The sequence below is a fragment of the Labeo rohita genome, chromosome 7 (genome assembly GCF_022985175.1).
Source record: "Labeo rohita strain BAU-BD-2019 chromosome 7, IGBB_LRoh.1.0, whole genome shotgun sequence".
In the NCBI taxonomy this organism is placed as follows: domain Eukaryota; kingdom Metazoa; phylum Chordata; class Actinopteri; order Cypriniformes; family Cyprinidae; genus Labeo; species Labeo rohita.
In genome coordinates, this window is record NC_066875.1 from 38822465 (window position 1) to 38849484 (window position 27020).

Sequence of the window (27020 nt, forward strand, 5' to 3'; positions counted from 1 at the left end):
ACCTTTTTATTCAACTTTATTAGTATGTAAGAGAAGTAAAATCTCTTTAATTTGAATTCGAAAGCATTTAGATTGCCTGCTTAAATTTGGAGATGCACAAAAACAAACTATTTTATGAGACCTCAGCGAAAATCAAACCGCTCTTAGACGACATGCGAGGATCTGCATGTTTGTGTCTAACCAACATAAGGATAAGACAACAGAACAGCCTGTTTGGGCCCAAGCTGCAACTTCTCTAAGGACACCATGCTATCCACGGCTAGATTCTTTGTATCTGTAGTGAGGCGAACCCGAGCTTGATCCGGCAGGTCGCTGGAAGCGAGATTCATGGTTACAGTGTCATTCCCCCAGTTCATGGCAGTAAGGAAACGATCGCTCTGATCCCAGAGGCGTCGAAATGCTAATGAAGTGGATGAACTGTTAAGGCTGACGTATTCTCCGTGAAGAAGCGATCGCTCTCTGCCCCTCAGATCACTAAGTGTTTTGAAGAAGTTACGAACTGCGATACGCTCCTCCTGCAGAGTCTGAATGAGTGGAAGATGGAAAGAGCGAGATGCAGTGTGCTGGTTTTAAATTTGTAATTAGTACAGTGATGAGATCATATCTACTTGTTATGAATAGTCATCATGTGAATAATCAAAACGTACCTTTGCTGCTGCATTGTTCTCTTCTACTGGGTTTTCCAAGTCCCACATTATTTGAGGTTTTTCCTGTAAAGGAGGAATCTTAAGTCATCTGCAATTATAGCAATAAGCTGGTAACTTGGCTAAATATAAACATAAGACTAAGGCCTGAGAAGTACTCACTTCTAACGCTTTTTGCTACACAAGCTTGTTTTAGAAACACGTTTTAGAAATGTGTCAGATTCAATTCATAGCACAACGCAAGAGGCTCTATAGCGCATTAGCGTAAAATGTCTTCTAAAAGTTTATAACTACCGTGATTAAGTAAATTGAGAGTTTTTATAGCTTTTTTTTTTTATAGTTAGTTACCTGAATAATAATCACATTTGCCTTAATGCAGGTGACATTTGAACATTTGTAGGTAACCTTTTTTTTTTTTTTGATGTAAGATCCTGAAACAGACTAAATTTAAATACACATTATCAATAAACTTACACTAATGAAAGCAACCTTATATCCCTTATTCACCAGGGCTGTGGGCTAGTTGGAGTTGAATTAAAAATGAATTTTAAATTCTAATTCATTTCATAATTTTAAAATGAACTTTAATTGAGATGAACAAGAATTACAATTTAGACTGGCAAGAAAACCCAATTAAAATAAAAAACTGAAATAAAAATGTTGAATTTTTGTATACTTGACTGAATATTTACTTAAAGCCTAATGAATGTTTAAAAATATTTTAAATTGGCATGAAATGAGAATTCACCCTACCTAATTTCTAAATGCATGCTGTTATTATTGTAATTATGAATAATTAATCCGTTGTTAATCTGATGTTTAATTTTTTTGACCTTGTAAGTCACAAAATAAAAAAAAAGACCAGCTACTTCTATTTCATTGCAACATTAAAACAAAAAAGTTTTTACAGGCCTTATATATGGTCTAAGAATATTCAGATAGATAGATAGATAGATAGATAGATAGATAGATAGATGATATATAGATGACAGATAGAGAGATTTAATCTGTAGAGTGTGTTTAGGTGTTTAAAGGATGCCAATTTTTTAATGCTGAATTTTGCATTCAAACACTGATTCAGCTCCCCATTTATTTAATGCTCTACTCACCCCAGTCTTCAGTCCGACCTCATCTCCAGCGCTGAACACAGGTGTGCCAGGGAGGGTAAACAGCAGCATTTGATAAAGTCTCACGGGCACTGCTTTACTTCTGGAAGCCAGAGAACCCAAGGAAGGTCCACTCAGACTCCAGCCCAGATTCGTCTGCTGGTGACTGGAGTAGAGCTTCTTTATTCCCCTGGCCTGTTTTTGGCCTGACTCAGCCGGATCAGCCAGTCCAGTCAGGAGGAGGTCAACACCTGAGCGATTCAGCACGAGAGAGACATAATCTGCAGAGAGACGGGTGACTGATCCAATCAGAGCTCTGAAAGTCATGGGTAGAAACAGAGAGGTTATAAAAAAAAAAAGTGAAAGCTAGAGAAATAGCTGGGGCCTGAAAGCTAAAGAAAACAAACAGATAAAGTAGAAAGACAACTGGCCCAATCAGCAAGTGCAAGCAGTGCTCATTACTCCATCTCGCCTGCAGGTGTCTCTATTTCATGAAATAAATCAGAAGAATTTGAAATCACTATCGACCTTATTGTTCAACATTCATGTTTTATACAGCTAAAAATAGCTGGAGCAGATGAGACCAGAAGCCATACTCATAAAAAACTACAAATTAACAAAAATTGACCCATTCTTACAGGAAAAAATAAGGCGGATTAAGAGAAGTTCTAAGCCCACAGGGCACATACACTTTTTTTGGTCTCATCAGTTTGGTTGAATATAGCTTGTATTGATGGCCAAGAGTCTGTTTCTATGATGTCTCCCAGTTCAGGCAAGAAAATACCACCAAATCCTTTTTTCAGCCAGTGTGTACATGCGTCCTATAAATAAATAATAATTAAAAAGTTTTAGTATTATATACAGTTTTGTATATATGTTGTAATCCTAATATCTTAAATCTGCTGTTGTTCTAAGATAAGAGATAAGATCTTTATTGTTTTGTTCTTTACAACTTCCTTTCTTATATGCGGCAACTATCTTTTCATCTACCCATATTCACCCTCCACAAAATAGGCCTTCTTTTACAATTTCCTCTTTCTTATCAGCACTTACTCTGATTTTCTCAGCAACAGCAGTAACATTGTCGAACCAGACCGAACCGTTTTCATAGTTGGGTGTTAAATTCAGCACTACTGAGATACCTGAGAAAAAGAGAGAGCAACAGATACCATGTTTCATTTACATTTAGAAAATCCCTCATCTCCTAAAAATAAATAAATAAATAATCTATGCTATAAGCTTCAGAACACTATTTGTGACTCTGGACCACAAAACCAGTCATAAGTAGCATGGGAATATTTGTAGAAATAGCCAACAATACATTGTATGGGTCAAAATTATCTATTTTTTATGCCGAAAATGATTATGATATGGAGTAAAGATTTTGTTACATTAAAATGTAAGGTTCCTACCGTAAATATATCAAAACTTAATTTTTTATTAGTAATATGCATGGCTAAGAACTTCATTTGGACGATTTTAAAGCTGATTTTCTCAATATTTAGATTTTTTTGCACCCTCAGGTTCCAGATTTTCAAATATTGTCCTATCCTAACAAACCATACATCAATGGAAAGCTTTTTTTTTTTTTTTTTTTTTTTTTTTGTTACAGATAATGTACACATCTCAATTTAAATTAAAAAATATTATCCTTATGACTGGTTTTGTGGTCCAGGGTCACATTTTAGCAGTGCTAATGTATTTAATGTATTTGTGTTAATTTCCTAAATTAAAATAAGCTATTTTCTCAAAGGTAAAAAGTGAAACTCATAGCACTCTACTTTAGGCAGACATTCAAGAATAACATATTGTAGCATAGAGGGACCAAAGGTAAAATGACTACAATGTTTAGAGTCTGTTTTGGATGTAGACATTGAGGATGATTACAATGTACAGCCTATTGACATATTAATATGCCTTCATTGGCAGTCAGATTTCACAAGGTACTCCTGTGTAAAAGGCCATTCAGGGTCAAAGGTCACCTTTTTTGTTTGCTTGGTTCAGTAGAGATTCCAGATCATTCTCAGTGGCTACTTCAGACTTAACTCTAACCAGATTTAGTGTATCCAGCTGGTTTGCCTGCACAGTGTGTATCGGACCCAGAACAAGACCCTTGACTTTCATCTGGGACATATAGTCCAGCTGTTCCTCCACTCCTACAGAGAGTGAGAGAAAGAAAAATTATTGGACTGATACCATCATGAACCTCAGCCTGTTTTCACATTATGAAAAAAAACTTGAGCAGATATTTAAAAAGAAATGTCATTTTTTGACATGACTAATCTCCAATGACTATAATGGAGAATGTACATTTTGCAATTCTGTAAAATACTAAAAAAACAAGGCTACTGATTTAAAAATAAAAGACAAATACAATTTAAAACATCTAAAAATCTTAACTCTTTCATGAGGAAAATTTTCAATTAAAATAATCTGGTGTGGACAAAAAAAATTCCACCTTTCAGTCCCTTTTCAGAGAATGCCTTCACATCAGATATCTGGTACAGAAGTCCTTCGTTCCACCAGTTCATCTCAGGAATGGGTTTACAGCGTGGGGCATGTACTATGAGTACTACTGCTCCAGCTAACATGCCAACCCAGCCGAGAAAAAACAAAACCAGCAAAGCCCAACGAATGCGAACCCACCTGTAGGAAATATGCAAATGTATATCAGAGAGACAGAATGTCAAATGTTTCATTTTAATGTCATAATCCTCATGCATGTTGCCTACCCAGCTGTGCCAGCAACTTTAATTAACTCATCTTTGGAGAGGCCAGTATACTTCGCTCCAGAGTTCTCTGGGACGGTGACCTTCACGCAGCCATTTTTTTGAGTTTCTCGGGTCATTAGCTGTTTTTTCCTGATCCATTTCCTTCAGTTCTACGTCCTTCATTTCTCTTTATTTACGGACAGCCTTTTATAAAATACTGAATTAAGACAGATTAAAAAGGATTAAAACAGCAAAAAAAAGTGAACAGATTCATTACATCTCAGGAAACATGGTTTATGGTAATATATACTGCAGTCAAAAGATTTTTTTTTTTTTTTTTAGTCTCTTCTGCTCACTGCATTTATTTGACCCAAAATATTATTTAAAATAACTGCTTTCTGTTTGAATATATTTTAAAATGTAATTTATTCCTGTGATCAAAGCTGAATTTTCAGCATCATTACTTCAGTCTTCAGTGTCACATGATCCTTCAGATATTATACTAATATGCTGATTTGCTGTTTAAGAAGCATTATTATTATTATTATTATTATCAATATTTAAAACAGTTGAGTACATTTTTTTCGGGATTCTTTGATGAATAGAAAGATCCAATCTGAAATAAAATAATAAAAATAAAATTATACACGACACCATTCAAACGCTTGGAGTCAGTATAACTTTTTTATGGCGAAAAAAATTATAGAAATTAATACTTTTATTTAGCAAGAGCGCTTTAAATAGATCAAAAGTGACGATAAAGACATTTATAATGTTACAAAAGATTTCTATTTCAGATAAATGCTGTTCTTCTGAACTTTTTTATTCATCAAAGAAACCTTAAAAAATCTACTCAGCTATTTTCAACATAATAATAATAATAATAATAATAGTTTTTTGAGCAGCAGATCAGAATATTAGAATGATTTCTGAAAGATCATATGACTGGAAAAATTATGCTCAAAATTTAGTTTTGAAATCACAGGAATAAATTACATTTCAAAATGTATTTAAATAGAAAACAGTTATTTTAAATAGTAAAAACATTTCAGGTTATCGACAACTTTTGACTGATAGATATATATATATATATATATATATTTAGCTCTAAAGTCAGACAGCTTAATGATATTATTAGAAGTTATTGTTGCCATAAAAATTTAATAATAAAGAGACAATAAAAACAATACAAAGCAGCAACTAAGAGTGACTGTAAACTAATGAAGGTTACAAAAACTGCTGTTGTCATAGTAGTAGTATTAACATTAATTATAGCTTGATATTAAAATGTCAACATATATAGAATAAAACTTTTAATTTTAACAATCAATAACTAATTCAAAAAACAAAAATATCTAAAGAATGCACAGTTAAATACCTGTACAGAGTTGAGGCGTCCTCTGTGTTGTTGGGCAGAACACAGTGCAGTTTGGTGGTCAGTTCACTTTTTATAAAGATGACTTCATCTGTTCCTGCCCCTAACAGCCAACATTCATACAGTACTGGGAGGAGTAATTTTTGAACATCCAGTGGTCAGTATGACAGAATTGTACTCAAAGCACCAAATGTGAACTGCTCCAATACAAGATACACAACTTTGTATGGTCCTGTCAAGCAGACAAAAACATGAACATGATGAATGGGACATGTGGCTTTGCATGGTTAAATGACATAGTGCTGTTATCACTTACTTTTTTTGTGAGCTATTTTGACATAATGGCTGTATGTTGAGTTATTTTTAGGGGACAATAAATATACACTGCTATACAAGCTGCACATTGACTACTCTAAAATATATCCAAGTTTCATTTCTATAGTATTGTCCCTTAAAAAGGTATACTAAAATGATTGCTGAAATGTGGGGGTTGTACTCACTTTTGTGAGATACTGTATATTTAGACAAAATTACCCTTGAAAAGCCCATTTGTAATTAATACAGTAACTGCAGAATAAGTACTAAAGGCAGTGCAAACCTATTCCCACAAGCACTTATTTTCAGTGCGCTGAACTCCCAAGATAGAACCAGACACAGAGCTGTTTTTTCTGTTACAGGAAGGTGTAACCAACACAACTGTAAAGCTCTCAAAACGATCTCAAAGACACATCTTCCCTGCATGCTATTCTTCTTCCCTCAGTATAAGATGAACAATACCAGCTGAGGGGAAGAGGAAGAGTCTGAGGAGCGTGGTTTGTTTTCTCGGCGCTCTACATGAGGTCCTGGGGTTCACAGATGCTCTACAGGGGTCTGGGTGGTCCTTCCTATGCCTGTCTGATCCTGCTCTCCAGAACCTCTTTCAAAGACATGAAAAAAATATGACAGACCACAACCAGATGGAACTGGTTTAATGTGTTTTTTTTCCAAGTGTGTTTATTGTTACTGTTGTAGACTTTGAGGTGTTAGTAGGATTGTGTTGTTTGAGATGTTGAATTGCATCTCATTCCAGTGCGGGTCACTAGTTTTTTTTTTTTTTTTTTTTTTTTTTTTTTTTAAATGTAAAGTACTGTAAGAACTGTGTGCACACTTGAATATGTTTTTGGAGACTATTGTGACCCTGGACCACAAAACCAGTCATAAGGGTACATTTTCTGAAATTGAGATCATTTGAAAGCTGAATAAATAAGCTTAATCTTAAAATAAGACAATATTTGGCTGTGATACAACTGTTTAAAAATCTGAAATATTAAATTGCCTTTAAAGTTGTCCAAATGAAGTTATTAGCAATGCATATTACTTATCAAAAATTATGTTTTTATATATTTACAGTAGGAAATTTACAAAATATCTTCATGGAACATGATCATTTTGACCCATATGTATAGTTGCCTTTGGCTACAAATATATCCATGCTACATAAGACTGGTTTTGTGGTCCAGGGTCACATTTTAGTTCCTCACAGAACTTTTCAGTGAACAGTTTATAAAAAACAACCATTTCCTTAGTGTGAAAAACATTTTAAAAATCTAAATGACCTTTTTCTACTAAACAGAATCTTTTGTGCATTGGAAAGGTTTCATGGAGGTAATGAACCATTGATATAAATAAACTTTTAACTGTTATTTTTATGAGTGTTGTATGAATTGCAATGCAATTTATTGTGAAAATCAGTTTTAAATATTTTATCTGATACATGTGTGTTGACTAAAAACAAGACTTTAAAACACTAAGTAAATAACATAAAAAAAAAAAAAAAACTTTTCCAAAATGTTCCATGTAGCTATTGCACCTACAAGACAAAGCATGTACTGTTTTGCACTGTAAATTATTGTTAAGAATAGGCATCTGGGTTTATATAATATGGCTGCATAACAATTATTTGGGGGGTATTAGGTATGAAAAACTGCAGTGTAAAAAAAATTGCTGATTTGTAAAAACCAGGTTAATGTTTATATACTTTGTTAGTCGGCTGATTAATGTGCAAAATGTAATTATGGGCTTTCATGTTGAGGACATACAGTGCCCTCTAGTGGCAATTTGTAAATTAAATGACCACCTAGAAACTTTCCACCATCTTTTTGTGGGAAACATAATAATTTATTTTCTGGCGCTGTCAAATCGATTAATCACGATTAATCACATCCAAAATAAAAGTTTACGTAATATATATGTGTGTACTGTGTATATTTATATGTATATATAAATACACGCACGCACATGCATCATGTATTTGAGAAATATTTACATGTATGTATATATTTATATATGAATACACATATATGTATATATTTAAAAATACATATTTGCATGTATATATAATATATGTATATATGCTCGCATATCATTTATATTATATATGTATATATAAATCAAACATTTTTTTTTCTTAATATGTCCAAAGTATGTAAGCATAAACTTTTATTATTTGTAATCATGATTAATCGTTTTGCAGGCCTAAATATATATGTGATATGACATATTTCTTAAATGCATGTATGTGTGTATATTTATAAATATACACAGAACACATACTATGTAAGCACAGACTTTAATTTTGGATGCGATTAATTGATTTGATAGCACTATTTTTTCATGATTCTTTAATGAATAAAACTTTAAAAAACAACATTTATTTATTTTTTTTTGGTAACAATGTATGTCTTTACCATCACTTTCGAGTGATTTAATTTTACTTGCTGAATAAAAAGTACACATTTCCTTCACTAAATAAACAAAATGAATATGTCTTACTCATCCCAACCATTTTTGTGTTAAATTTTGCCAGCATTGAAGATTTTTTGCATATTATATTGTACTTTATTTTTTATTTACGGTTTTTAAACACAAAGTCTTGTATTTGGCTCAAAAAACATTTTAGGTTAAAATGTTTCTCTTAGCTATGGTTTATAATTAGGCTTAGAAATTGTGGCCTGCAACAATAAAAAAGTAAAATAATTCAAAGGGGAACTTTTTTTTTGGATATACTATAAGCCAGTGCAATAAAGTAGACACAGTTTCACAAAAAACACAATATTTTCAGTAGCCATTTTATTTATTATCTTATCAGGCGCTTTAGATCTACATGTCTCTGTATGGCAATCAACAACTGTTCTACAACTGTGACACTTTAACAACTGGAGCTCTTTCACACAGCTTTACAGTTAGTGCTTCTAAAAGTATCTCTATTAGAGAATACAATTAAAACTATGAACTTTTTCACTCAAAAGACAAAGTCTAAACCTGTGCACAGTGTTGAAGCTGATCTGAGACATTAAGGAGTGTCTTTGAATGTGTGTCTAGCCAGGAAAAGCATAAGACAACAAAACAGCCTGTTTGGGCCCAAGCTCTAACTTCTCTACTGACACCTTAGTATCCACAGCTAGATTCTCTGTATCTGTGGAAACACGGACCACAGCTTCAGCCGGCAGGTCGCTATTGGTCAGTGTCATGGTAACGGAGTCACTTCCCCAGTTTAGGGCGACCACAAAACGTTCGCTCTGGTCCCAAAGGCGGAGAAATGCTAATGAAGTGGGTGAGCTGTAAAGGCTGATATAATCTCCGTGCAGAAGCGATCGCTCTTTTCCCCTCAGATCACTGAGTGTTTTAAAGAAGTCACGCACTGCGGTACGTTCCTCTTGTATGGTCTAAGTCAAAAGAATGAAAGAAAGAAACAAAGTGAAAGTGTTTTTAAAATGTGCAATTGCTAGAGTGATATATACAGCATGTGAAAAAGTTTTTATGAAAATGTACCTTTGCTGTTGAATTGTCATCTTCTGTTTGACTTTCCAAGTCCCACATTGCTTCAGGTTTCTCCTGAACAGGTGAAATATTGTCAGCTTATCAATTTATTTTAATTTGCATTTAAAGTTTATAAGACAGCACGCTCTACTCACCCCAGCTTTCAGTCCGACCTCATCTCCAGCGCTGAATACAGGTGTGCCCGGGAGGGTGAACAGCAGCATTTGATAGAGTCTTACAGGCACTGCTGGACTTCTGGAAGCCAGAGAACCCTGAGCCCGTCCACTCAGACTCCAGCCCAGACTCGTCTGCAGATGATCGGAGTAGAGTGTCTGTATCACCGCGGCCTGTCTTACGCCAGGTTCAAGTGGATCAAGCAGTCCTGTCAGGAGCAGGTCAACACTGGAGCGGTTCAGCAGATGAGAGACGTCATCCGTGATGAGACCGGTGACCGATCCCATTAGAGCTCTGAAAGTCACAAGAAAGATCTTTGTGAACTAACATCAAATTCTGTCTGTCTATAAAAGTCTAACATTTGTATTCACTAGACGCAATCAGTACCCCTATCTGGCCACCAGGTGTCTCTGTCCTAGTAAACAAATGTCCTCCTTACAAATTTCAATAATTACTACCACATACTGTACCTTTTTTTGGTTGCATCAGTTTTGTTGAATATGCCTTGAACAGACGGCCAGGCTTCTGTGTTCGCGATTTCATTCAGGTGAGATAAAAAGATCCCATCCACCCCCTTATTGAGCCAGTATATGCATGCTTCCTACAATAAAATCAGAGAATGGAACAAATTAATCTGCTTATATGACCAAACGTTGATTAATAAAATATTGTTATAATAATTACATCACTCATAATAGTAAAACAAATTTTAAGTGTCCATTCACACTATCATTAAAAAATTTGAGGTTGAAGAATTATAAAAAAAAAAAAAAAAAAAACAACTCTGATCAACAAGGTGTTTATTTGATGTAAAACACAGTAAAACAGTAATATTGTGAAATAATATTACAATATACAATAACTGTTTTTAATTTGAATATATTTTAAAATGTAATTTATTTCTGTGATGCAAAGTTGATTTTTTTGTAGTCTTTTTTAAAAATTACTTTAGTCTTGTGTCACATAATCCTTCAGAAATCATTTTAATATTTGATTTTGTGCTTAAACATTTATTGTTATCATTGATAATGAACGTGCTTGTAAAGCTTAATATTGCTGTGGAAACTGTGATACACTTAGCTGATCTTTTCACTTAGCTGACTGTGATACACTTAGCTGATTTAGCTGACAGTATGTGTCTGGAAATAGTTTTTTGTAACAGTTTAGAAGAAGGAGAAATGTAATGTTCCTTGCTGAAAATAAGTAATTTATTAAAATAAAAAAAAAGTCTTACTGAACCCAAAATATACTGGTATGCTAATGTCAGAAGTATTTTTTTCACTCTAATATGACGAGATACACCATCAGTCAAAAGTTTTTGAACAGTAAGACTTTCAATGACTTTCAAAGTCAATTCTGCTCACCACGCCTGCATTTATTTCATTCAAAGTTCAGCAAAAACAGTAAAATTCTGAAATACTTTAATACTTTCTGAAATAATTTACAATAACCGCTTTCTATTTGAATATATTTTAAGATGTAATTTATTCCTGTGATTTCAAAGCTAAATTTTCAGCATCATTACTCCAGCCTTCAGTGTCACATAATATGCTGATTTGCTGTTCAAGAAATATTTTATTATTATTATTATTATTATTATTATTATTATCAATATTTAAAACAGTTGAGAACTTTTTTTTTCAGGATTCTTGGATGAATAGAAAGATCCAAAGATCAGCATTTATCTGAAATAAAAATCTTCTGTAACATTATACACTATATATGCTTTTTGATCAAAAGACATTTATAATTTTACAAAAGATTTCTATTTCAGATAAATGCTGTTCTTCTGAGCTTTCTATTCATCAAACCTGAAAAATTCACTCAGCTATTTTTTTAACACTTTTGAACAGCAAATCTGAATATTAAAATGATTTCAGAAAGATCATGTGACTGGAGTAATGATGCTAAAAATTCAGCTTTGAAATCACAGGAATAAATTAAAGTTTTAAATATATTCAAATAGAAAACAGAGAAAAAATAGTAAAAATATTTCAAAATTTTACTGTTTTTGCTGTACGTTGGATCAAATAAATGCAGGCTTGGTCAGCAGAAGAGACTTCTTAAAAAAAAAAAAAAAAAAAAACCATTAAAAATCTTACTGTTCAAACACTTTCGACTGGTAGTGTATGTTCTTACATGGGCCCCTTTATACATCTCTAAATCTTTGTCTTTTCTCTCACTAACTGTCCGTCAATATATCAGCACTTACTTTGAGACGCTCAGCAACAGAAGCAGCATTGTTGAACCAGACTGAAGCTCCCTCATAATTGGGTGTTAGATCCAGCACTATGGAGATTCCTGAGAGGGAGAGAGGAAAACAAGTAGAAACGGTGAAAAAAAGGCAGAGGGGAAAGTCAACAAACCAGAAGGCTGTTAAATGATTTTTCTAGAGTTTATGTTTCCTGACAAAACCAAATGCCTAATGTTTGTCATGTATGAAGTGTTTATTCCAAGCCATATGGCTTTATTTTACTTGAAACCACAGGGATGTTCCTGCTAAACCAACACAACTTTGTTTGAGTTAGTGAATAATTTCCAAGCCAGTCCTCTGTTCTGTCACTAAAGTGGCGTAATGCATTTAATATGTGCCATAAATTGGCTTGTGGAGTTAATATTTTCTAGGATGTTTTGGTTTGTTTTGATGTATTTCAAATTATAAGTACAGAAATGGTTACAAGCAGAATTAAAAGAAGTAATGTCACATATTCACTATAAGAAAAAAGGCAGGAGGTCAGAGGTTAAAATGACAGCTCACTGCTATTTTAGACAGCCTTCCTCTAAAACAGAGCAACAGGAGCGTAATAATGAGGTCTATCCACTGACCTATTTCATGATTATTATTATTATTATTTTTTGAAAACCTTAAAAGGGTCCTATTATGCTTTTTCACTTTTTGAACTTTAGTCAGTGTGTGGTGTGTATGTCTTTGTCTTTGGGCATAAAAAAGATCTACAAAGTTACAAATCTCAAAGTCCACTCCAAAGGGAGTTTTTTCGTTTTTTAAAAAATCCCTTTTCAAGAACTACAACAAACGGCTCCTTTGGACTACAACGTTTGTTTTCTGCACGCAATGATGTCACAATGTGGTCCATTAGAATATCATTAAATTAAATCCCGCCCACGGAAATTAAAATTGTTGGAAGGGGGTGTAGGGATGAGGTAGAGGATTACCCTAACGATGCAGCATGGAGAGCCGCTTCAACGAACCGCAGCTTGGTGGGTATAAACACAAGCATTGATTCAGAGCAGTAACGCACCGCAGACGTGTGCAGTACAGGGGGTTGAAACACATGCAGTGTGGGTCTACTCTGGTTGCCGCGTCGGAGCCATAACGTGCCGCAGACGTGCGCAGTTTGTGGTAAGACATTTATTCATCATACAGTGTAGATAACATTAGCTTCACTTATAATGTGAGTGTTTTTTAAAATGCATAAACTTGCATTAAATTAAGCTAGGCCAATCAGTGATGATGTTCTTTGATAATGTTAGGCTGCTTTTAGCTTTATGCTGGAGCTGGTTTCGGGCAATGAAACTAAGTATGTAAATGATTAAATACATTAGCACGATAATATCATCTATTGGCGATCTCGCAGGCTGATGATAGGATCCAACACTGTACTGTAGTGTATTATTTACTCACCCTCCATGCATCCTAGGTGTATATTACTTCCTTCTTTCAGACAAATGCAATCAGAGTTATATTAAATTTTGCCTCACACGGCTCCGGGGGGCTAATAAAGGCCTCCTGTATCGAATCGATGCGTTTTTGTAAGAAAAATATCCATTTTTTTAACGTAAGAATCACTTTAATCTAACTTGCGCTAACAGTTGTACACGGAACTTGTTTCTCAGACAAGGGCCGTGGCAGTACTGAAATACTGTCTAAGCTGTTCGCCAATCGCAACGCAGTGGGAGAGCTAACCAATCACAACACATTTCATTTTTCAGAAGGTGGAACTAATTGAGTCATTTGTGCCAGGCTGGGAGAAATGTATTGTAATAATGTAAATCATGTTAAAAATAATGTGTTTTTTGAACCACCAAGCATGAAAGCATGTTCTAGTACACCCCCAAAACAAAATCAAGACTCTGTTAAAGTGCATAATAGGACCCCTTTAAAAAAAAACAGTGAGGTCACCTTTTCTATGTGCACGGTCCAACAGAGAACTCAACACCTCCTCAGAGCCAAATTCTGGGTTAATGGAAGTTAATTCCAATGTGCTGAGCTGGTTTTCTTGCACAGTGTGTATCGGACCCAAAACAAGGCCCTTCACCTTTATCTGGTTCAGATAGTCCAGCTTCTCCTCAACTCCTTCAAACAGAATGAAAGACAAAAGGGTTAAGAAGAAGAGGAAGTGAATGAGAGATCATGAAAGTTCAGGGTGGTCTGTTAATTATTAATCTGCTTTGATCGTTTAACCACAGTACAGTGCTATGCACACCTAAAGATAACAAGGTTTAAGGTCACTGTACTTGATAATCTCAATCTATAATGTAGATTGTCTACAGTATTTGTGAGTGCGAAAACTTGTGCAATATCATAATTACAAACCCAGCCAAAAGTTGTGGTAAGAGCAGAAATGTGATGAGGGGGAAAGAGTTTTGCGTAGATCAGCACAATACATGCTTTCTCACATGAGCGAGTCACAAGACAGTCAGTAGGTTTTGGCTTGGCTACATCATCAGTCTGATACTTTTCCTAGGATTTTCCAAATGTCATCATAGCAAAGAGCTAAAATACCTAAATAATCTACTTGATTTTTGTTGCGAACCTCTGGAAATTGTATCAAGTACATATAAAGTTGAGAGATGCTGGCAAGATGTTTTCCCATTTTTGTTTCAGGAAAAAATAAGCAATCACCTTTCAGTCCTTTTTCAGAGAAAGCATCCAGGTCAGATATCTGGTACAGAGGGCCTTCGTTCCACCAGTGCATCTCAGGAATGGGTTTACAGCGTGGGGCCTGTACTATGATTACTATTGCTCCAGCTAACATGCCAACCCAGCCGAGCCAGAACAAAACCAGCAAGACCCAACGAGTCCGAACCCACCTGCAAATATACAAATATATATTAGACAGACTATATATATATATATATATACATATATATATATATACACACACACACACACACACACATATATATATATATATATATAGATAGATAGATAGATAGATATCGTACCCGGGTGTCCCGGCGACTTTCATTAACTCCTCTTTGGAGAGGCCCGTAAATTTGACTTCTGTGTCCTCTGGCACTTTAACCTTTACGCAGCCGTTTTTTTCGGTGCCTGTCGGAGTTTCTCCAGTCATCGGCTGTTTTTCCTGATCCATTTCGTTCAGTTCAACTTCCTTCATGTCGTCGTCTTTATTCATGTTTGATGGTAGTTTCAGTGCTGTCTGTTAAACGGAGAACGATCTGAAGTCAGGACAAAATTCTACCTATCGGGCACATTTCGAATTAATTTAAAATCTATGAAAAACTACACACATTATTTAATTGTAAAACACATTGTTGAGAACAGTTCGCGATCCATTTCAGAGATACATCTATAACATTTTTAAAGCGTCTTAAATTAAATTAAAGCGTCTTAGAACTTTTTACAGAATTGCGTATTTATTTCGAAACACTATAGAATAATCTTAATGAATGAATGTATTAATAAGACAAACCTGTAAAAGGAAGAATCTTTCGTTTAAAATAGGATTCCCGCTGTCAGGCTCCACAGAGGCTGGATTTGCAGGTCAATCTGGTTTATATAGTGCCGACTCCACTTGCACCCGCCCATTCGCTAAGGAGGAACTCCAAAGGAACTTTGACACCGATAAGACTACTTGATAAACGTCTGCCACATCATCAAATAACGCGCGTTTTAATGCACTGAATTCACATAGGCAACTGCTCGAGAAGCTACGCTAAAATCACCACTGTAATACAGAGTTCCTAAAGAGTTTCCACCTTAAACGCTCCCCTTCCAAATTCCAAGCGCATCATTGAGCCTCAGTTCACTTGAGTGAACTGGAATTCATCCTGCAAACATGCCCATGAGAACCAATATACTGTCCTTAATGAAAAACATGAGTAAAGTGGATAAACTGTGCTTTCTCATAATAGTCAGGCAGTCTTGAGACTGTTCTTCCAGACTGTGTGCAAGTGCAAGACTGAATTGTCTTCTATCGCATTTACTGCACAAGCATGTCATAAAACATGTGGTTGAACAGTAACAAAACCATTAGCACACACAGGACGAATCATCTGATCAAGGTAGTGGCTGTTGATAAGAGACAGTTATAGTAAAGATCTACTGAAGTAATCAGTCCTTTATTTATTTTTTCTGTTTAGAGTCTTTTAAAAATACAGATAATCTAGATTGCGGTTTCATTTTTATATGTTAAAATACTTCCTTAAAAAAAACAACAGACCACAGCCACATACAAGCACATGATGGCGTGTATGAATGTACATGCAAACACAAACAAAGGTTTCATTTCCTCAATTTTTATTTCATTTTAGCAGCATTCTATTTACAGTTGTGGTTTGCTTGACCAACACTGTGCTATAAAGTTGATGCTTACATCTTTCTTAGCATTTATGCAGAGGCGAACAGTAGTGAAGTATTTCTACTCTGTTTTAAAAGTACTTTTCAAGTGTCTGAACTTTGTGTTTCTGTGTTAGTGTTTTTCTTCAGAAAATTTACTTCACAACATTACAAAGCATAATATTGTACTTTTTACTGCACACTGTAAAAAAAAAGTTGTTTTAACTTTAAGTGTTCGTTTAGTCAACATTAAATGTTAAGTTGTACTACAGAAAAACATGGATATTTGAGTTGCCTACACTGTAAAAAAAAAAAAAAAAACACAATTTGTTGAGTCAGCTTAAAATAATTTGCTACCCTGCTGCCTTAAAATTTTAAGTTCAGTCAACTAAAATAAGTTTAGTCAACTTGAAATGTTAAGTTGTACTAAGTAACAACTTAGATATTTGTGTTTGCTAAACCTAACAGATGGGTAAGTAACCCAGCTGCCTTAAAATTGTAAGTTGATTCAACTCAAATATCCAAGTTGTCACTTAGTATAATTTAACATTTCAAGTTGAATAAACTTTTTTTTGAGTTGACTGAACTTAAAATTTTAAGGCAGCACGTTACAAATTATTTTAAGTTATCTCAACAAATTGTTTTTTACAGTGGAGACTTAAATTTTTATGGCAGCACGAACACTTTTTTTAAGCTGAAACAATTTTTTTTTTACAGTGCACTACATTTCCTCAGTTTCATTTCAGCAGCATTCTATTTACAGTTGTGGTTTGCTTGACCAACACTGTGCTATAAAGTTGATGCTTACATCTTTCTTAGCATTTATGCAGAGGCGAACAGTAGTGAAGTATTTCTACTCTGTTTTAAAAGTACTTTTCAAGTGTCTGAACTTTGTGTTTCTGTGTTAGTGTTTTTCTTCAGAAAATTTACTTCACAACATTACAAAGCATAATATTGTACTTTTTACTGCACACTGTAAAAAAAAAGTTGTTTTAACTTTAAGTGTTCGTTTAGTCAACATTAAATGTTAAGTTGTACTACAGAAAAACATGGATATTTGAGTTGCCTACACTGTAAAAAATAAAAAAAAACACAATTTGTTCAGTCAGCTTAAAATAATTTGCTACCCTGCTGCCTTAAAATTTTAAGTTCAGTCAACTAAAATAAGTTTAGTCAACTTGAAATGTTAAGTTGTACTAAGTCACAACTTAGATATTTGTGTTTGCTAAACCTAACAGATGGGTAAGTAACCCAGCTGCCTTAAAATTGTAAGTTGATTCAACTCAAATATCCAAGTTGTCACTTAGTATAATTTAACATTTCAAGTTGAATAAACTTTTTTTTGAGTTGACTGAACTTAAAATTTTAAGGCAGCACGTTACAAATTATTTTAAGTTGTCTCAACAAATAGTTTTTTACAGTGGAGACTTAAATTGTTATGGCAGCACGAACACTTTTTTTAAGCTGAAACAATTTTTTTTTTTACAGTGCACTACATTTCTGCAATAGATTAAATATTTAATAATTACATTAGAAATCTAGTACTTCCTTACTTTTACTCAAGTAAAAGTAATTCAAAGATTTACTCAAGTACAACAAAGTACTAAATTTTTAATGTTTTTAAGTATTAAAGGTAAAAAAAAAAGTGCAGTAAAAAGTATGACATGCCTTGGAATGTAGTGAAGCAACAAATTACAAATTACAACACTGTGATAAAAAACAGATTCTTTTTTAATTTACTTGAGTAAAGTAAAAAATACTTCACTACTGTCCACCTCTGCATTTATGTGATTGTTGTCAACACTTTTCTTAATGCCTCAGTTCAGAAATTAAACACCCCTGACAAAGACATGTTGTTTTTCGTTGTGGTCTCTCCCACAGTAATGTTCACTTTTCCTCTCAGCCTACCAAGAGAACAATGTGTGAGTGTTTTTCCCATGTGACAGAACAGTATGTTGGCCCCCTCTGCCTCACAGTGAGGAGAATTTCAAACAGTCCCGGGGCAGCAGGGTTACAGGGATTACCAATAATTCTCTCTACTGGGAAAACTGTCCTCATCAAGCCCTGCTTTAAGGCATCCTGTGTCTTCTAGCTAACCAGTCTGAGATGTTTTTAAAAGAAGTTTCTTATGTTTACTAAGGCTGCATTTATTTTGATCATAAATACAGTGCAAATAACAATATTGACAAATATTATTAAAAATTAAAATAACTGTTTTTAAGTATATCTTAAAAAGTATTTATTCCTGTGATAGCATCACAACACCCTTCAGATATCTTCCTAACAGCTGAACGTATACAGTTATTTTTCAGTTAAAAACAGTTCTGGTGCTTAATATTTTTGTGAAAACTATGATTTTTTTTTTTTCAGGATTCTGATGAATAGAAAGTTTAAAAGAACAGCATTTATTTGATATAGATTTTTTTTTTATAACATTATAAAGGTCTTTATTGTCATTTTTGATCACATTAATGTGTCCTTGCCAAATAAATATTAGTAGTGTTAATATTTTACAATTTATTTTCTTTTACAGTTTATTTTCTATGCATTAAAAAGAAAAAAAGTTGGCATTGCATGCAAACTGTTTAAACATTTCTGACCATTATTAAGTATCATATTTGAAAGTGGGCGTTTGTATTATAGTGCTCTCTAGTGGGGATTGAGTTGAAGCTCACATTTTAAGTCTTCATAGTTGGACTCATTATTCAACTTAATCAAAAAAAAAATATTTTCAAAATGTAAAAAGACAAAAATATCAATTTTAAGACAGTGCATTTAGTTCTTTTGCAGGTGAGCCGGGGTGAATGCTAAAGGCAAGAGGTCTCTGAGACTGGTCTTCCTATAGGTCCCATCAGGCTTAGTGAGGTAAACATCCCATTCTGTGCCAAACTAACACAGGGTTGGAGAAAAAAATAAGCAAGTGTGAGAGAGGGTTTAAAAAAACAGAGACAAAGGAAAAGATGTTCAAAACTAATGACTTACATACACTGCCAGTCAAAAGTTTTTGAACAGTAAGATTTTTAATGTTTTTCACAGTCTCTTCTGCTCACCAAGCCTGCATTTAATTGATCCAAAGTACAGAAAACAAACAGTAAAATTCTAAAATATTTTTACTATTTACTATATAAAAATTTCTATTTTAATTTTTTTTTTTTTTTAAAAATCACAGCATAATTCTCCAGTCTCCAGTGTCACATTATCCTTCAGAAATCACTCTGATATGCTGATTTTCTGTTCAAGAAACATTTTTAATTATTATTATAGAAATGAATACTTTTATTTAGCAAGGATGCTTTAAATTGATCAAAAGTGATAAAGACATTTATAATGTTTACAAAAGATTTCTATTTCAGATAAATGCTTTCTGTTCATCAAAGAAACCTGAAAATATTCTACTTGGCTGTTTTCAACATAATAATAATAAATGTTTTTTGAGCAGAAAATCAGAATATTAGAATGATTTCTGAAGGATTATGCGACTGGAGTAATGATGCTAAAAATTCAGCTTTATAATCACATGAATAAATTACATTTCATAATATACTTAAATGGAAAGCAGATATTTAAAAAATTAAAATTATTTCAAAATGTTACTGTTTTTGCTGTACTTTGGATCAAATAAATGGAGACTTGGTGAGACTTCTTTAAAAACCATTAATAATCTTACTGTTCAAAAACGTTTGACTAGTGCATATGATAAAAAACGAGTGTAGCCATACCTCCATTAACACCTGTCGACAAGCACCGCATGGTCCCACAAAACTATCTTTGATATCACTGTTGGGGAGATGAAAAGGATGCTTTAACATACTAAATATGTTTTCTGTTCAGTAAATCAGCTTGTACTCAGAATTTATGATATACCATGTGACAGCTATGGCTGTAAATCTTCGGTAGCCTTCTGCGACGGCCCTCTGTATGGCAGTTCTCTCCGCACATACAGTAAGGCCATAGGAGGCATTCTCAACATTACAGCCTAAAAAACACATAATGTTAGTCAACACTCTGACAGCATAAAATGATAAAAGCTGACTATATGGCAGATAAAATGCTGTGGAATCATGTTGCTTCAATCAAAGAAAATGAAATAAACAGGTGCATCAACCTACCAGTAATAATGGCGCCCCCTGTCGTCAAAATAGCAGCGCCGACTGGAAACCCACTGTACGGACAGTAAGCCATTTCCCGTGCCTGCAAGCATTTTGCCACTAGTTCCGCAACTTAACCACAACAGTTAACCCCGTTCAGGACAAAACCACAAAAGAACAAAAAAACAGCGTTTCAATACACAGCCACTGGCACGCTGTTGTATTTACAGAAATGCATCTTATACCAAAAAACTATAAGGTTACGTTTATGTATTAAGTAATATACACAACCCAACAGGCCTGCTTTGCTATTTCCTTTCCTAAAAGTAACTGCTGCACTGCGTCAAGCTCAAGTAGTTAACCTGCACACGCCAAACATATCAACGAGCTAACTCAAACATCAAATGCAAAGCCGCGTTGAGTGTTTGTTTCACGTGTGTTGGATTAAATGTGTACCTACCAGCCATAACTAACCGTCTTGTTACGCTGGACTAGATATAGTCCTTTTGACGGCGTATTTGCAAAATACAATGCCGTTTTGTGAACAATTGTTGTTGTTGCCTCGACAAGAATATTGACATTTCTGGGACGGGTGCTGTGACAGGACAACTGACCTCGCACAAGTGTTGTGGGCGGGGCAAACGATCCTAACAACCTATTATAGACCTCCTTGCTAACAACCCTCTTATTAATTATTCAATATACATGGGGAAAAAGTTTTTGCTTTTGAATAATTTAGCACTTTCTGTTATTGGTGTATTGATATATTCACAATAAAATATATATTGCTTGATCACTCACAAATCTCAAGAAATATTGGATTAATAAATATTTATGATGAATATATAAAGGTGCGTATTGTACCGTGCATTTATCTTCAGTGGTTAAAAACTCTTTATGAAGTAAAACTTTATTGATGAGACAACCATTAGAAACAACGATTACAAGTCTGCAGCTAAATTTTAACATATACCGTTCTGTTGGTGAAGAAAGCAATACGTGTCAAAATGATATACAAACCAAAAAGAGACAATATGAACACACAGAGAAAGCTTAGATTGTTAATCCAAAATGCAAACAGATACAGGGCTTTATGACAATGGTCTCCAGAACTGGTGGGAACATAGTTGGGAGGATATATGGAGTAAATCCAGTAGGTACCTGAAAGAACAACATGAGACCACTGATTTTAGTTTCACTATTATTTATATATAAATAAATGAATCATTCCATGAAATCTGTGCCTTTTGTGCTCCCAAGGAATCAAGCATAAGATTTACTATAACAACAAATAAATGTGCAATTTAAAAACATAATACTATGTACAGTATGCTTTCATTAAAATTACGTTAAAAAATAAAAGTCAATTCATTATTATTTAAAATCATTTAAATAGCATTTATGCTGGTAAGGGTAAGTTTTTTAGCCTGTCCCTTACCCTGAGTTTTAATTTGCAAAATGAAGACAAAATAATATAAAAATCACATTTGCATATTGTTGCACATTGCATATTGTAAGCAGTGTTTCTGGAATAAGTATGCTTTTTTTTTTTTTTTTTTTTTTTTTTTTTATAAAATATAAATTATTTTATTAGTGTCCCCTGATTTCATGTCAGCCCTGTTACTCTCATCAAAAACCCTTGTAAAAGAATGTACATTCAAGTGACATCACTTCTAGGAGGTTACATCATCTCTCAACCAGGATTTCAACACTTAAAACATAAACATCATGCAAAGTCAATCCTGTTACTATTTTTAAAATACAAATTTAAACAATTATTTCTTACATTAAATATAATCACTATCAACAAGTAAAATCCTTTCAAAGTGTACATTATGTGCTTTTGTGAATGTGACTATTAGTTAGCAATTAGCAATTTTGGTTGAAATCGTCAAACCTGTTACTGTCAACTTTTTACTTTTTAGAGTAACAGGTTATGACATTGATTAGGTTTGACCCTGTTTTTAAAGATTGTCTGTGTAATTCAAACATATATTTGGTATATTATTGAGCTAATGCCTATATTATTCAGTGGCATATGAGTTCTAATTAAACTATAGTTTCTAGTAATGCTTGAGTCGGTAACAGGGTTGACAAAAATACCAAACATGACGTAGAAAAATAGTCATAAACTAATAAATTAGATTAGCCTGAGATGGCACAATACAACAATACAGTGTAGTCATTTTAAGGTTCTTCATTTCATGGATATTTAAAAAACATTGATTAAACATTTTATTTTTCAATTTTTCCAAGTGGAAAAGGCTCTGATTTTGTGGAATGACCCAAACATTAATAAAAAAAAAAACATGTTGTGCTGACACTTGACTCATAATAACTTGTAATGTAACATCTCTTTCTCTCACCAGCAAAGAACCAGCACACAATGAATAGGTAGAGCATAAAGCTGAAGGCACTGCAGAAGCGAGCCAGCAAACAGTCATCCAAAGTGTTCTTCAGGTACAGGATCAACAGTGAAAGCAGACCAGTTGCTCCAATCACAGTCATGTAGATGGGGAGGTTCGGTTGAACAGGGCACTCATGAAAATGGATCGTTCCTAGAAACATTTATCCAAACAGCAATATGACAGTGTAAAAATCAGGCTTCCAAGCTTCTTTTTGTTGATAACTGACATACACTTCTTAGTTAAAAGCAAGCATTAAACAAAAACTGCTATTTACCTAATCCAGTAGATGTTATTAAAATCATCCAACCAATCATGTTAATCATCACTGAAAAAAGAAGAAGAAGATTTTTTTTTATTGTAGTTAATTAGTTATAGCGGGAAAGCATCATTTCAAAGCTTGATATTCTTACCAATGAAAGATTTTCTGGCAGCTGTCTCAGTAGTCTCCATCTTTAACGATTTCTTAAACAGTCCATAGAAATGTGAATTCTTTCTTGTTAATTGGCCTCATAGACTTTCAGATATGAGGAGGGCCCCCAAAATTAGCTTATGAAGATGTGAATAGGATACTCTGGTTAAACCGGACAGAGCTGCTCTGAGTCGACCAGTATGTTTTCACAGTTCTGTGGTTGTTAGACTCAGCCAGTAGCTTTGAAACACTTCCTTTGGTGAAATGTTGAGAAACTGTTTTTGCAAATCCAAACTGAAACATAACAGCCGCTTTTTTGCCTCTCTCTATATTTTTTTAAAATAAAAATCTTCATTTAACAAAGTCTGAATAGAATGACCATTATAGGTGACAGTATACATTTTTATTTACATAGATATTTTTTAAGTTAAGCTGAACATTACCTTCTAGTCTAGGCCTTGATTTTGAACTGGATATAAATATATCATGTCAAAACAGTTCACCCTAAAGAGGTGCTTTTCCATAGCGCTATACTGGTAGAAAATAGGATATGTAATGTCAAGGTTATAGATTTGATTCTTAGGAAACATATTGATCAAATGTATGATTACAATAATAAGCACCTGCTAAATATTAAATCGTAATACATTAAAAAACATATTATGCTTGTTGCTGAGAGTTTAAAGCAAATTGTCTTTGACAAGTATGTTTTATACAGATATGAAGCACTAAAAATCCAGGACAAAGCAAAAGGACAGCCAGACAGCCGTAACAGACTGTATTCAACCAGAATGCAAAGAGGTACAGAGTTTTGTTGCAGTAGTTCTGTTGATCAGTTGGGTCATAACTGGGAGGATGTACAGAATATATCCAGACACTCCCTGTAATACACAAACAAACATTTTAGTTGAGTTAAATATTCCTTTGACATCTGTTAAATGTTTTTGTCAGCAAAAGTCTGCTGGACTTTTGTGAAAACTATAGATTGTACTTCTGCATTTTTGTATTCCTAGTTCACATATTCTTTGCGTTGCACCAAGTGCATTATGGGTGTTGAAGTTTTCCTACTTTTTTATTTTGCCACAGCCCTGTTTCTCTGTTTTTTCTAGTAATGTAGAACCAATAAGAAAGTGTTTCTACTGCATAGACAGACCACTTTTATTAAACCCCCAATTTTGACTTTACAGCCCAAATTCTTCAGCCTGTCTCAACATCTTTATTTTTTTTTATCTGTAGAGAAAGTTTAACCTTTTTTGCATGCATTTCTCCATTATTCCTTCTATAAAATACCATCACCCTCTTTTGTAACTCCTGTTTGACAAATTCACTCACCTGTGATGAACCAGCAGACAACAAATAGGTAGAGGATGAAGCTGATAGAGATGATCAGCATAGACAGCAGCAGCAGCTCCAGGGTGTCTTTTGCACATGTACCACACAATAAGCCCAGGCTCACTAACAGAACGAGCAAAACAAATACACCAAATACTATAAGGTAGACTGGGATGTAGGGCTGGACAGGACAGTCTCTTAGAAAGTAGGCCCCTAAAAAATAAAAAAATAATACAAAAATGCATGATGCTACTGGGGTGTAAAGTCTTTAAATCGGTGCTCTTTGGTCACGGGAATCTTTACATATCTTCAAAAAAACTCATCAAACCAAGGCACTCGAAAATCTTCTTAGTAGAAAAAAGAAAAAAAAAAAATTCTACTAAGAAGATTTTCGAGTGCCTTGGTTTGATGAGTTTTTTTATGTGAATGTTTTTGTCAGTATTATACTGGAATATGTTATTAAATCCACATTGTTTGTTTACAAAGACAATGTTTCACAGACAACAGTGAATAATGAGGTAAAAATGCATGATTTACCAATTACAATGGCAGCAATTATAACCCCCAGTACAACAACAGCCAGTATCACTGAAAAAATAACAGATTCCTCAGATAAGAATTTTTTACATGCGAATTTTCCAAGTATAAACGTTTGGACATCATATAGGCTATATTAGTTTAACATACATTAAAACATGCAACATATTCTTAACATGGTTGTTAGTACAGTTCTTACCAAACAGTAATGTCAAAAACGATGATCGCTTTGAATCGTCCATTCTCAGAACTTTAAGTTAAAAAAATAAAAATAAAAAATAACAATAAGATGTCATTAGACATTAAATAAAGTAGACTGTTAAAATTGAATACATGGACCTAAGGCTAATACGTTTTACGTATTTGATCATTAAAAGTCTTTCACCTCACCTTAAATGCTGAGAAAAGTTTCCTCTTGCGTTGTGTAGAGCTCCCTTCACCTCATAACTTTATGAAGGAAATGGTGAAATTCTTCTCTTATCTGTCTTATTGACAGTTGTTAGAATTTCCAGTATTTCTTAACTGAAAATAAAACTCTTGAGTCACGTAATGTTATGTTACAGCACTGCGCAACACGTTACCGCCGTGAGCCACACTTTTACACTCCGAAGCGATCATATTAAAGGGGAATGAAACGTTTCATTACCGATTAACTAAAACCAAAACCATCAGTGAGATCAATGTAACAGGATCTTTACAATTTACGCATCTTTAAAATATTTTCTAAAACCACCAATAGAAATAACAACCTTTCAAAAGTTTAGTTTTTTTTAAAGAAATTGTAATTATTAAAAAATAGCCTAAGAGTAAAGACATTTACAACGTTCCAAAAGATTTCTATTTCAAATAAAGAATTTTCTTTAGAACATTCTATCTATTAAAAAATAATCAGCATGTTAGAATCAGAACCGTTTTAATGTAACACTGAAGACTGGATTTAATGGCTTTAAAAATAAAGATTCGCCATTACGTTAATAAATTACTTAAAAAAAAATTAAAGTTATTAAAAAAAACGTTATTTTGAATTGTAATAGTATTTCACAGTATTACTGCTTGAACTGTATTGGTCAAATAAATGCAACCTTGTTTTACATTTCTTAATGGCCCCACTTTTAAAAGGAAGTGAAAGTCTTCTGCTTTTCCAACTTGCGCAAACATTTTTTGCAAGTCTATTCTTTTGCTTTCTCCTCACTATTTATAAGAAATAGCATTATTAGCTGGAATCACAGATCTACCTCTTGCATATAGCACAATATTGTCTTATATGACCCTTACTCAACTTCATCTTAAACAATCACACATATTTAAATTAATGTTGGTTACTCACCTGTCACCTGTTATCTATTTTAGCACTACGTTGTATAGCATTTTTTCTTTTGACTGTGGTTTTATTTTCTCCCCTTTAATACTGAAACATAATATGTAGCAAAATGTAACCGTTTATCCGTGTATATGGAGGCTGTCATGTCACTGCCTCAACGCCAGAGGTCACCGTATCCTTGTATTCCGAACTGTTTCTTTTTACATCACTAAGTTCACTTGTTATTAATTTCCTGCCTGGTCAATTGTTTAAAAAGCTGGTCGAGTAGCTTTGGTTTGTAATGCAGTTCTGTGCAATTATGTCCAATGTTTTTGGTTTAATAATGTCTACTAATTGCAGCCAAGTAAGTGACTCCATTCTTAAAAGCAAATAAAGCTCGGCACATGGTTCCTGCACAAATTTTTCTTATCCTCTATATAGGGAAATAACGAGAAGAACAGAGAAGTGCAGTAAATGGTATAACTGTTTGCCAGTGTGTTCATAATTAAAATGATACATTAAAATAATATGGTAAGAATAATTTGCAATATCAAGCAGAAAAATGAGCTGTTTTATACAGCTAAAAATATCTGGACA

General features: G+C 33.8%; 3 protein-coding genes across 5 annotated transcripts; all 3 read right to left on the reverse strand.

The window, feature by feature from the left end:
• On the reverse strand, positions 1–6385 carry zgc:158423 (uncharacterized protein LOC790938 homolog). Its single transcript, XM_051113689.1, is given in 10 exon segments — positions 1–524; positions 648–710; positions 1754–2064; positions 2442–2571; positions 2804–2892; positions 3733–3906; positions 4209–4396; positions 4483–4607; positions 4609–4665; positions 6371–6385. Coding segments are annotated over 10 exon segments (1500 nt in total). The 3' UTR covers positions 1–176.
• A 2540-nt stretch (positions 6386–8925) lies between these two features.
• On the reverse strand, positions 8926–15640 carry LOC127167633 (4F2 cell-surface antigen heavy chain-like). 2 transcript variants are annotated; one of them, XM_051113783.1, is made up of 9 exons: positions 15484–15640; positions 14996–15210; positions 14673–14860; positions 13950–14123; positions 12021–12109; positions 10279–10409; positions 9790–10102; positions 9647–9709; positions 8926–9540 (listed from the first exon to the last, which is right to left on the reverse strand). In XM_051113783.1, the coding sequence occupies exons 2-9, from the start codon at positions 15184–15186 to the stop codon at positions 9193–9195; spliced, it is 1497 nt and encodes a 498-aa protein (XP_050969740.1). In that variant the 5' UTR covers positions 15187–15210; positions 15484–15640; the 3' UTR covers positions 8926–9192. The 2 variants fall into 2 exon arrangements, with proteins under 2 accessions (XP_050969740.1, XP_050969741.1); XM_051113784.1 differs by having other exon boundaries at positions 14996–15252; positions 15484–15607.
• Positions 15641–16303: 663 nt separating this feature from the next.
• On the reverse strand, positions 16304–25633 carry zgc:103586. 2 transcript variants are annotated; one of them, XM_051113791.1, is made up of 12 exons: positions 25514–25633; positions 25323–25373; positions 25124–25174; positions 24587–24799; positions 23256–24135; positions 23120–23170; positions 22804–22995; positions 21482–21598; positions 20459–20569; positions 20214–20325; positions 20069–20126; positions 16304–19238 (listed from the first exon to the last, which is right to left on the reverse strand). In XM_051113791.1, the coding sequence occupies exons 5-12, from the start codon at positions 23293–23295 to the stop codon at positions 19125–19127; spliced, it is 795 nt and encodes a 264-aa protein (XP_050969748.1). In that variant the 5' UTR covers positions 23296–24135; positions 24587–24799; positions 25124–25174; positions 25323–25373; positions 25514–25633; the 3' UTR covers positions 16304–19124. The 2 variants fall into 2 exon arrangements, with proteins under 2 accessions (XP_050969748.1, XP_050969747.1); XM_051113790.1 differs by having other exon boundaries at positions 21458–21598.
• Positions 25634–27020: the final 1387 nt, after the last annotated feature.